Source organism: Lepidochelys kempii, chromosome 1, assembly GCF_965140265.1.
Source record: "Lepidochelys kempii isolate rLepKem1 chromosome 1, rLepKem1.hap2, whole genome shotgun sequence".
NCBI classification, from domain to species: domain Eukaryota; kingdom Metazoa; phylum Chordata; order Testudines; family Cheloniidae; genus Lepidochelys; species Lepidochelys kempii.
In genome coordinates, this window is record NC_133256.1 from 35569977 (window position 1) to 35583074 (window position 13098).

Here is a 13098-nt window from a genome sequence, read left to right on the forward strand (position 1 = left end):
GGTGCCACAAGTACTCCTTTTCTTTTTGCGAATACAGACTAACACAGCTGTTACTCTGAAACCTATCAGAGGTTTGTAACCTGACATCAGCATCACAGTGTGAGAGGCAGCCCAGGCTGGTGGTTTGAAGGGCTCAGTGGTTCCACAATCAAGGTTGCACTCTGGGGACCCAGTCACAAGCAGTACTGTCCACTTAAATGAGAGAAGGATATCCTGGAAATGGCATCAAGATCTGGAGATTATAACCCTCTTTCAAACTCTGCCTCAAAACATAATCTTGCTCTGACACAGTCACAGTGCTTTTAGCCATGTCTGTTCATACTGGGGACCTATTTGTTAGAAAGTTAAAGTATTTTATAAACTCTAAACAAGAATCAACATTTCTTGATCATTTAAGTATAGCTAATGCCACTGCTGTACGGTGAATTTTGGTGTGTGGTTGTTGGATCATAATAAAGAAGTTCTGTATTAAAATCACAAATGAGTTTGATTCCCCATAGTTTAAATTCCAGGGTATTATTAATTAAGAGGTCTCTTGGTTTATGGTACTGTTTCTCTCCCTCTATGTGTGAAACTTGCAAGCTGCTAATTGCATTAGTACATTCTAAGACAGAGTCTGTTCTCAAAGCAATTCAGACAGAGAGAGAGACCCAAAGCAATACTCTAACAACAGAAACAGCACCCAGAGACTCCCCACCCTTTTGTTGTATTAACAATTGTGATTAAAATAGAGATAGAGGATGTATGTGGATGGATGCTTGTTGTGGATAATAACTGAATGATCAGGGAGGTGCCAGCCTAAGAATCCAGTGTCCATCAGCTGAAGAAGGCGTCAAGTGGAAATAACCAGAGGACCGACCCCCCGCCCCCCCGGAGGGCAGACTGGAATCCACCCAACAGCCTCAAGAATGGGAGAACCAAAGAACAAGATAACATCTAGCAGCATGGAGCCATCAGGAATGTGCTATCTGCTGATTGATTCAGCAACAGCATGATGAAGCAATTCCCATAGACTGGCATAGGAAGAAATTCCTATAAAAATAGACTCTAAAAAGTGAGAACTTTGGGGTCTGATTCTGCAAACCAACTTCCAGGAGCATCAGATGAGCATCTGACAAGGCCCTGCTCCCTCCTCATGTCCAGGCCATCTGGCCAGTGGCTTGGCATGAGCAACTATAAGGCTGGTAACTATGATAACAACCTTGCAGAACCTGTGTGTGTGTGTTCATATGAATGAATGTGTGAATAAATATGAGATTGAATGGAATGTTATAGCTATAACTAACTGCTTACTATGATTCTTTCTGTATTTACAATGAATGTGGTATTTTGCCTTTTTCCCTTTAATAAGATCCTGCTGGTTTTTAATTTATTGGTATAACAGTATTTATTGTTGCATTTAACTTTTCTTAAATATGTAACATGAGACAGGATTATAATTCTACAGAAAATGTTTATATTGCTCTATCTACATGTGTAAAAAACCTGAGCATAATCCTACTTCACTTGCCACAGTACTTCCTATAACATTACATAACTGAGAAGTCATTTCAAAAGCATTACTGAATGCTACGAGAATGAAAGCAACCAAACTATTAAAAAAATTAAAGACATGCTGTCATAACAGAGAAAGAATATGCTGCTTAACGTCATGAACATAAATGTGCATGATTAAATCCTGTGAGACTTTCAAAATGGAAGACCTTTAAACAGGTCTCACATTTTAGTCTGAGATATCACAGTGCTAACCTGGGGAAATTTTTCAAACCATTTCTGCCTGCATTTCAGGGGCCCAATCCAACATCCATTACTTCAATGGAAATAGAATCTGGCTCAAAGAGAGGCAATGTCAACAGTTTAACTCCTTATAAAAAGGAAATAAACAGAGAAATTAAAGGTTCTGGAGCTCTTGCTTCTCATTTCTCCTAAACCTACATATTGTAAAGCAATTAAAACAGTAGGGGAATTACATTAGTCAGAGTAAGAGACAGTTATTACTTTGTACATGCTCTCTGTGATGTTATTGCTTGAATCATTATCTGCACTTTTTCAGCTCAACAGTATTTTTCTCTCAGCTTGTCTCAAATTAAACTCCAACGCACATATATTTTAGTCCCATTATTAAGTGTGATTTTCAGCAAAGAGCGTCCTATCTGGATGGACATTTCCTCTGAGGAGATCCCTTGGGCATCCAATCAGCCAAGTATTACTAGGCATGCAACCTTGAGCTTTTAATTAACTCTTATCATAATTGTCCAAAACTCTGATTTAAAAGCTAAAGAAACTCTGTATTTGTTGGAAGAGAGAAAATTAGCAAGTACATTGTCAGTATGAGGCATTCAGAATTGAGCGAACACCACCACCTAGGCACTTTTCATAGGTGATTTTTGGTGACAGCGTTCATTCAGCTCCAGCATGCACTCCAGTCCCCCCCTTGGCCCATTCCAAGGACATATGTAGCTGCACAGGTGAACTGCCCCCAGTTCCTTCTCTACTGCAAAGTCCCGAGACACAAGACTCTGAAGCAGTGAGAAAGGGGGGAAGGAGGGGAAAGTAGCAGAGCAGCCATAAGGGGACAGATCTGGAAGAAGTTTAGTTACTGCACAACATGAACAATGATGCTCTACTTCAGGGTGACTCCCAAGCAGTATCCCTTGATGGAGGTGGGAGCCTCAGAGTCAAATAGTACACTGAAGACAAGACTGCACTGCCAACTGCAGCATCTGCTCTAATCAGAGCATAATATTTGGAAAAGGTATGTACTGAGGACTAGGTTGTGGCTCTGAAAATTTCAGCAACTGGGACATCTTTCAACAGGGCCATAAAAGTAGATTGGGACCTTGTAGAATGGGTTATCACTCTAGAAGGAGATGAATGTTGGCATCATAACAAGAGATAATATGCACAGAAATCTATTTTCAAAGTCTTTTGATGAAATTGCAGATTCTCTGGATCTGTCAGCAATTGGCACAAAGTCTAGAAGACTTCCCTGAAATGATTGGTTCTGTCTAAGTAGAAAGCCAGTATCCTTCTGATATCCAAAAAATCTAAGGCGGCTCCCTCCCTGGACTGGTGTGGCTTCAGAAACAAAACCGGGAAATGAATAACCTGGTTAATATGGAATTTACAAGAAACTTTAGGTAGAAATCAAGGTCGTGGATGTAATGTAACTTTGTCTCTGAAGAACACTGTGAAAGGGAGGGTTTGCCACCACAGCCCCCATTTCTCCATACTTCAAACAGAAGTGTTGGCCACCAGGAAGGCTGTTTTCATAGACAGGTGTAGTAGAATCACAGAAATGTAGAGTGGAAAGGGACCTCAATAAGTCATCAATTCCAGCCCCCTTTACTGCAGCAGGACCAAGTAAACCTAGACCATCCCTGACAGGTGTTTGTCCAATCTGTTCTTAAAAACCTCCAAAGTGGTGATTCCACAATCTCCTTTGTAATCCTATTAATCCTTAAAGTTATTCCTAATATCTAACCTAAATCTTTCTCGTTGCGATTAAGCCCATTACTTCTTGTCCTACCTTCAGTGGATATGGAGAACAAGTGATCACCATTCTCTTTCTAACAGCCATTAATATATGTGACTATGCATCAGGTCCCCCTCTCCATCTTCTTCTCTCAAGACTATACAGACCCCATTTTATTAACCTTTCTTCAGAGGTCAGGTTTTCTAAACCTTTTATCATTTTTGTAGTTCTCCTCTGGACTCTCTCCAATTCATCTCCATCTGTCCAGAAGTGTGGCTCTCATTTGGTCACAGTACTCCAGCTGAGCCCTCACCAGTGCCAAGAAGAGTGGAACAATTACCTGCTGTGTCTTACATAGGACACTCCAGTTAACACACCCAAGGGTGATATTAGCCTTTTTTGCAACTGCGTCACATTGTGATTCATATTCAGTGTGATCCACTATAACCCCCAAATCCTTTTCAGATGTACTGGTGCTTAGCCAGTTATTCCCCATTTTGTAGTTGTGTATTTGATTTTTCCTTCTTACGTGCAGTACTTTGCACTTGTCTTTAATGAATTTCAACTTGCTAATTTCAGATCAATTCTCTAATTTAGTGAGGTCATTTTGAAGTCTAATGCTATCCTTCAAAGTGCATGCATCCCCCCCACCAGATTGGTGTCCATTTGTGAACTTTATAAGCATACTCTTCACTCCATTGTCCAAGTCATTAATGAAAATACTGAATGGTATTGAAGTTGGGACTGACCCTTATATACTCCCTCCCAGTCTGACAGCAAATCATTGATTATTTTTGAGTATAGTCTGTCAATCAATTGTACACCCACCTTATACGAATTTCATCTCGTCCACATTTCTCTACGTCACTTATGAGAATGTCCTTTGGGACTGTGTTAAAATCCTTACTAAAAATCAAGATATATCACATCTACTGCTTTCCTCCATCAATCCCAGTTAGTGACAGACACTCTCGGTGCCCGTTGTTTGGGAGACCTCCACCTACCCACAAAGTGCAAGGTAACTGTTGAACTCTGCTTGTCTGTTTTTGTAACTGAAAAGACTGAATACTGATATAAGAAACTCCTCCTTGATGTAACAACCCAACTGTTCATCACCAAAACCTAATTTATAATCTGCCCGTAAGACCTGTTCATCAGTAACTTAAACAACATAATATATGGGAAACAAAGGCTATGTCTTCACTTACGGTGGTGTGCAGAATGCAGGCAGTACACACGTAGCTATGCACCACAGTGAAAGACAGGTTGTGTCCACACTTGTCACTGTGGCATGTAGCTACACACTGCAGTGAAAGGCTCCAGCAGTGGGATGACAGGGGGGAAAGCTCTAGCAAAGAGGAGATAATGGGACACTACACTGCTAATAATAGCATTGTAAATATGGGAGGCACTGCTTGGGCGTGTGAGAGGGTATATGTATATGTATATGTATATGTATGTAGGGTATATACCCAAGGAGTTCAGGAGTGTCGCACACTCTACTTGCCTAAGCAGTGCCTTACCATCTACACCGCTATTTATACCTGTGCTATCTGGGCGGGCAGTGCCTGTACTCTACACACCATCATAACTGTAGACATACCTAAAGAAATAACTATTTTCATGAATTCCTCTTTCCAACTGGTCTCTTATCAGCCTCCTCACGTGTTCTTGTTGCTGAACACTTCGTTGCTTGCCCACTTTTCCTACATTTATCAAATTCTTCAAACTTAGATCTCATTTGGGCCCTGATCCTACAAACACTTATGCACATGCTCAACTTTACTACTGAGAATAGTCCCAGTACTTGAATAGAACTTGCTTCTCACAGTAGTAAACTTAAACATGTGCATAAGCATTCGCAGGATTGGGGTCTTGGTGATAACATAAAGAATGGGTGGCCAGGACCTGCATAAAAGTCCAGTGATTTTTCTAACTTCTTTCCACAATTACTCTATTTTCCTTCATTATATCAACACAGACAGAAGAACAGTAATTCTTATTACACATTGCTTTGTAGTCTCTTTTTAACCCCCCTGAAAATATACATTCAGACTGATGCTTTCTCTGTCATTTACATCAGAATAAAACCTATTACTTTAACATATGACCTCATCTCTTTAATCTACCAAATCTATCCATGCTATATTGTTACCTTAGTTTTCCCCAGTTATTTTGCCATTCAGCATGCCCAGACACTTACTTACAAGTAGGTTCTACTTGTTTAAGTTGTAGATGAAATATTATTCCACAGCCTCTCTCAATAGTAGGAAGCAGACTTTACTGTACACCAATGTTCAAAGGAAGAGTAAAGTAATCTACTGTCATGGGCAATATGACTGAAAAATCATACATGTCAAATCAAAATAGATATTTCCTACATTGCCTACTTTAGCTTTTTTTCCCACTGCATGCATCCGATGAAGTGAGCTGTAGCTCACGAAAGCTTATGCTCAAATAAATTGGTTAGTCTCTAAGGTGCCACAAGTTCTCCTTCTCTTTTTGCAGATACAGACTAACACGGCTGCTACTCTGAAACCTACTTTAGCTTTGAAAGCGATGACTCCCAAATACCAAAGAGTCAAGAAGAAAGTTAAATTCCAAGATTAAAACACTATATTCTACAGAAAAAGTGCCACTTTAGTGCACTTAAAAAGGTAAAATGCTACATAACTATGGTGAAATGTATTTTTAAAAGCTGCATAAGTGTTCTCAGCCCTCCAAAATTTTCTGAAGAAAACAGTAATGTCACCAACTTCAAATTTACACATCGTGCCTTTTCACCTCAAAAGATCCCAGAGAGACTTAATAAACCATATTTACATAAATATACATTTCACTTCTCCAACCCTGGATATGGCTGCACTTCAATGTTGAGTGAAGTAGTTCTTTTAGTAGTTCAGTACGCAGCAACACTTTACAATGGTTGTGGTCACACAGGGTAGCACAGGGTTGGCAGCCGAAGGAAACCGCACTAGAAATGAAGGTTGGCCGAATGAAGCTACTGAATTTTTAATTTTGCCAGGTTACTAATGGTTGCATCCCTACTCACGGGCAAGTGGTCTTAAATGTCTATCAGAGATAAGATATGCTTAAAGTCTTTCCAAAAAGACTACACCACTGAGCCCGACAGGGTCCTCGGCTACCATGCTGGTTTAGTTTATCACGGACTCAGAATGTCACATCTACTAAATCATTTTCTATAGGTCTGGGTTTTCCATTCAAGAACTAATCAGGCTCAAACATGTTTGGAGATCTGATAAGATCCCAGCCCAGTGAGGTATGGCAGCAGACAGATACCTCCTACAAACTGACTTGAAAATATATATGACATCTAGCAAAATAAATCATAAGATACCCAGAATATGATGCTTTGCTGTCTGGCAATAGCACTTTCTTCTTGGGGATGTTTCCAAGGTTCTCTTCCTGCGTCTTCTCTCTTTCAGCCTTTGGAGCTCCCTCATAAGTAGTTTTTTCCATTTTCAATGGCTTTTGATCTAATGTTGGTTTCTCATTTTCATCTTTTATGTGTGTTCTGCTCCACGGTGTTTTTTCGTCACTTTCCTTACCAGGTTTTTGGAAATTGCTGCTCAAAGAGCTACAAGATGGTAGTTTTAATGAGGATTGCTGTAGCTTGCAGTCTTTACTAACAGATGAGAAATCGTCCTCAGAAGGTTTCAAAAATTTATATTTCAAATTGCTTAGAGAGGAAACAGTCTCCTGACTTTGTTTTGCATCAGAATGTTTTGCTACTTTGTAACAGTTGTCTCTAAACTCAAAGTCTGTGCTACATTGTCTATATTCTTGTTCTTCTCTTGATGTGTCTTTTCTATAACCTCTTTCTTCCAGTGGATATACCTTATTATGCCTACCTCTAGAATGTCCTTCACACGTACCCTTGATTCTGTCACCTTCATCGGGTGTTTCTTTCTCCATGTGGTGCTCTCTATCTTTTTGCTCAATCTTTGAATAGTTAAATTTCCTCCATCTTCCTTTTCTATATTCATTTTCCTGTTTCGATGCAGCTTCTTCAGCTTCTTCCCATCTTGACTGAAATATTTCCACTGACTACAAGACAGAAGGAAAAATAATGGCATTATTTTTAAAATGATGTTCACATTAACAACAAGCATGAGAGAGAGAATAGATGATAGTGTTATATGGTGTAAGTTTTAGTGGTCTAAATTTGGGATGTCCACATAAGTCATGCAGTGGCGGTAATATCACAGGGGACATTTCTAAAACTAATCAGCATGGATATTTAACTTTTAACCATCACTAGAAGGAAATCAATGATTTACACGACCAGTGAAGTTTCTACCCAATATTCAGGCCTAAAGTCGGACTGATGGTGGTGAAACACTGGAATGCGTTACCTAGGGAGGTGGTAGAATCTCCTTCCTTAGAGGTTTTTAAGGTCAGGCTTGACAAAGCCCTGGCTGGGATGATTTAACTGGGAATTGGTCCTGCTTTGAGCAGGGGGTTGGACTAGATGACCTTCTGGGGTCCCTTCCAACCCTGATATTCTATGATTCTATGATCAGGCTCAAGGAAATTTAAGAAACTGTATGCTTATCCTGTCACAAACTTCTGAATTACCTCTTTTTGTTTTTTTTAAAAAAAGAGGTATTGCAGAACGGCATAGCAGTTGGCAGGCTGCATGACATGCAGCATGAACTGTTTTCAGTAGGGACCCCACGGTAGCTTTCCTGAAGAATCACTGGCACCTTGCCTCACTTAGGGAAACAATCTCATCCACTTGCTGCCCCCAGTACTACTTCACTGGCATTCACAAACCAAGGAGGACAGGAGTCCTATTTTCTGGTTGTAGTAAGAAGCCATCCCAGCATCTTCCAGAATGTCAGTGAGCAGTGCTAACAAACTCAAATGAAGACGACTCAGCATTTGTCCCCTTAAAATATTCTTAAACCTATTCTTGGTATACGATTGAATACCATATATCCTGCACCTTTCACCAATAATTCTGAATAATAATTTCACCATGTTTTGCGGGGTGGGGTTGAGAGGTATATGTTTTTATGGCAGTTTGTTTTCTTAAAGGTTAGCTTTTGAAAACTACTCAGAGGTTTAGCAAGTGAGAAGCACTCTTGGTAGAGACGGATTGCAGGTAAAGTGGCCAACGGATGCATGATAAAATTAATTTCTCACGTAACTCTCCAACTTGTTACACGGATAACACCATCACAAAGGATATGTCTATACTTGGAGCTCAGGGTGGGATTCCCAGCTCGTGTGGACACACTTGCTCTAGCTCTCATGGAGCTAGCACCCTAAAATTAGTAGTGAAGCCCAGGTAGCATGGGCAACGGTGAACAGCTGGGTGGGCTAGAAGTGCAGAGTACAAACCCGCATGGGGTGTACACACACAGCGCGGCTACCCTGTGCTGCTGCTCACTGCTGCCCATCCTCCCCCAGCTATGCTACTCTCTTCAGCACACTAGCTCAATGAGCACTAGCACAAATGTGTCCCCTCAAACTGGGAATCATAACCCTTGCTCATACCACAGACATCGCCGAACTTCTTGTGTGCACACGTGGACACGTGTCTGAAAGAAATATCCCTGCAAATACAGGTAATTTTGGAAGGTGCTCAGATACATCATAATGGGGACCATATAAGAACCTGGGTGAAGTGAAAGAAATATTTTAACTACAGTCTACTACCCCACAGTGAAAAAAGGTAGCATGCAAAATCATGCAAATCCAAGTCTGATTTAGTTGGGGATCAGTCCTGCTTTGAGCAGGGGGTTGGACTAGATGACCTCCTGAGGTCCCTTCCAACCCTGATATTCTATGATTCTATGAAGTCTGACAGTATTAACGCCTTCATCACCTGATGGAAGTTTCAAGAACAACAGAGCTTGATCATGTCTTAAGCTATACATTAAATACTTCTGCCTTTACAGGGGTTTGACCTTTTCCAAAAGCTTAAAAATTGTAAACAAGGAGAATACTTTTCCTCTTAAGATGCTTACCCCATATCTTTCAGCTACAATTTCCTCAAAATTTCGTTTCTCTCTCTCAGCCTGCTCCTTCATCCTTTGATAGGATTTCTTTAACCAACTTAATCCACCGTCTTCCACCATTTTAACTAAAGGAACAAAAGAATTAGATGTGATATTTTTGTATTTTAGGGTTAGCTTTTATTACCCAATACTTATTGTATACGCTACATGCAGCACAGAAACTTAAATTACCTCAGACAGACCTATTTTGTATGCTGACATGGAGTACATCTAGCTGTCTACCTTCATGTTCTTGCCCCAACTGAAAATACTGTAATAAAATATTGTGTCTTCCTATCCTGAATACATAGAACAGATGCAAATCTTCTAGTCTTTCACACCAAATATTTCTTCTTAGAAATTTACTTTAGTTGAATTCAAAGATGGTCAGTTTCTTGACAAGTAGTTTGTTGGTTTCTCTACCAGAGCAAGCAGAACCAAATGGGGGTACATGGGAGTATGGCATGGCCGCAGCTGGCATGAGTCAGCTGACTCAGGTCAGCTGACTCAGACTCATGGAGCTTGAGCTGCAGGGCTACAAATTGATGTGTAGATGTTTGGGCTCAGGCTGGTGCCCAAACATAGGATCCCTCAGAGGGTCCCAGGGCTCAGGCTCCAGCCTGAGCCCTGGGACCCTCCACTCTTTCAAGGTCTCAGAACTCGTGCTCCAGCCCAAGCTCAAACATATACACAGCAATTTTTCAGCCCCAGAGCCCAAGCTCTGTGAGACAAAGCCAGCTAACCCAACCAACTGCGTTTTTTTATCCCCATGTAGACATACTCTTTGAGCCAGATGAGTGTCTCAGAGTTGAGATTACAAAATGTAGTGGTTGAGGGTGCCTGGTGGGAAGGTGCAGGGGCACCCGCAGAAATTTTTGACTTGGTACACACCATCAGTCTTTGTGGAGCTCTCCCCACTGCATCCACTGGCCCCTGTGCCTCGGCTGCCAAGTCTGTGTGACACTAAGCTGCTGCCGTCCAGCCTGGCCCACCCAGGTGCAGCATCACTTCCCATCCCCGAGGCGGGAAACAGGCTGCTAGAAGCAAGTCAAGGCCAGGCAGGCTCTTTGCAGGAAAGCCCTGGTGCAACAGCCATCTCCACAGCAATGGCAAGGAGCAGCAGCACTGGCTATCCCACTGCCCACTTAAGCAAGAACTTGTGGCACTACGACCTCTGTGCACCAGGTTGCAATGCCACTTGCTCAATTTTGGCCCTGCTGCCGTGCAACCTGGCATAGAAGGCCTGGAGCCAAATGTGAAGGGGCAGTCAGCATCCAGCATCGCTGCTCCTAGCCATTGCCAATAGTAAGCCCCATACATATTGTGCATATGGCTGCAGGCCCCACTGGCAAGATGTTTCACTGATGAGGTGTGGAAGGGTGATGAGTCTGCATTGCCTGCAAGGGTCACATTTGAGGGGGAAGGACGAACAGAGAGTGCATCTCATGGAGCAGGTGTTCCTGGGAGAGAGATGTATTTTTTATACAGCATCATAACACGTACAAGGGATAAGGCATGGAAATAAAATACATGGTCCCTGATGTGGGGATCTTACAACCTAATTTTAGACATGATATATGAGGAAGAGCAACCTACAGTGGGGGAGAAAAAGGAAAAACAAACAATAAGAAGATTTACATAGTTATTTAGTTTAACGTTGTGCGTATATTGATGGTACAACTGATTTTCTGTAATCTTCTCCATTTTATTATTTCAACATATAATGGGTGTTTTTGCAGGAAGGAGCAGGACACAGACATGCCCTTTCTTGAGTCCACTCTCTGTCACCTCCCTCACATGCAAGTCAAAACCCCCTTTCCTTCAAAACTAAATTAGTAACTAGATTCTTTTGCTGGGGATATTAGTAGGGTTCCCAAGATCCTGAAGGACTCTGCTGCTCTTCACCTCCTAGGGAGAAAAGATGGCTCTTCGAGCCAGGCCATGGGTGTTCCTGTCCATGTGATCGCTGGCGTGAGGGAGACCTCTGGAAGCCTACAGTCCATACAAATTGTCCACCGAATAAGTGGGTATGGATTCCCAACAGGGGCCCCTTACTACTCCCTACCACCCAGCATATAAGAGTCCTCCTTAATATTTTATAAATGTTATGTGACATATTTCGTAAGTGCACTTGCTGGAAATAGATAGGATAACTCAAGGGTAAGAACTGAAGTGAAAAGGTTACAGAAATAATGTTTTTCACAAACTGCATTCTTAATGTATTTCATTTAAATGTGACTCACAGATCTCTGTAGTTGAATATTTTAAAACTGTAATTTGTGTAATGGAATGAAAGGAATCAAATGAGATGACAACAATTTATCATGTCCTGGTGGAATCATTCTTTCCTTTAATTAGTTCAAATGAGAGAAAATCTGTGTAGAAACTGAAGGTCAAACCACTCAAGATTATAAAATCAGTCAAGAAATATTCTGCGAAACAATGTATTATGGTTTTAACCCAATATTTGCTACTGAAACAAGTTTTACTTCATTTGTCTTCACTGTAAGTAACTGGGAGCTCTGCTATGCTTACCATTTTATAGCATGAACGTCTCTGAGGGGAACACACACAGCTTTTCTTACTAAAAATTACTTTTTTACCTTTTTTAACTGAAGTTGCTTCACCCTCTTCTGGTGGTAAACCTGTTCCACCATCTTTCCAGTAGGGGTTCAGCTCTCTTTCAGAAAGTCTAGACTATAGAAAACAATTTTCAACTGATGCACAAAAATCCACTTTGTCTAACAGTTGCTGTTACAACTTTTTAATTATTTTGTATGATCCATACAGAAATGTAATCCGTTTAAACATACCCAAATGACAATCTCGTTAAGAAACCTTGTGCTGGAACTTTAAAACAAAAAGTTTGACAGGGCAGTGTAACTTTCAATATTTTTTTAAAAAATACTAATTCAAGAAAAATAGCCAGGTGAAGAATCAACTACAATTGTAAGCAGAAAATAATTATGAATGTTTTGAGGAAATGTGTGTCTTTTCTATATACAGTAGTACTGGACATCATTTTCTTCAATATTTTCTTCCAAAGAATAATCTCTGTAAGACTTCCTTTTGCAGTTCAGATGAGTGTACTTTCAAAATTACAGTTTGTTAAACAAGACCTAAACATTCCACTACATCACTTCTTCTTAGCACTAAAGAAGTTGACAGGAAATAAATGAAGGTCTCAACACTTTGGGAATTGCTCCCACTTACATATCCTTAAATAACTGACAGAATTCTATCTGTGCCTATGTCTGTCCAAGAATCCCAAGACAGATCTGGTATAGTATTTCTCTATAATTCTAACCACTAATAGCAGGCATTAGATTTTCTTGGTAAAACCCCCATGATCCAATAGTGAGCGTTTTTTGGTTGCTCTTGTCAACTTATTAAAATTAAAATAAAAAGCAGTAAAGCAGCAGCTCTGGAGGAAGTATGTTATGCAAAGGATGCAAAAAAATAACAGTTTTGGGGTTTTTTTAAGTACATCAGAAGCATGAAGCCACCCAGAGAGGCAGTAGGACACTAAACAATCAAGGTGGTAAAGGAGCAGTCAAGAAAAACAAGGCAATGGCAGAGAAGCCAAATGAATTTTTT

The 13098-nt window shown here is 40.7% G+C and overlaps 1 protein-coding gene across 3 annotated transcripts in view; it reads right to left on the bottom strand.

Annotated features, from left to right (window-relative positions):
• CWF19L2 (CWF19 like cell cycle control factor 2) overlaps window positions 1-13098 on the bottom strand; it is a 162009-nt gene that overhangs the window by 107840 nt on the left and 41071 nt on the right. For all 3 annotated transcript variants that reach the window (XM_073338733.1, XM_073338742.1, XM_073338749.1), the window contains 3 exons: window positions 12105-12198; window positions 9472-9587; window positions 6834-7543 (listed from right to left, as the gene is read on the bottom strand). In XM_073338733.1, the coding sequence (XP_073194834.1) occupies window positions 6834-7543; window positions 9472-9587; window positions 12105-12198 (920 nt within the window). The remainder of the gene's footprint in view (window positions 1-6833; window positions 7544-9471; window positions 9588-12104; window positions 12199-13098) is intronic.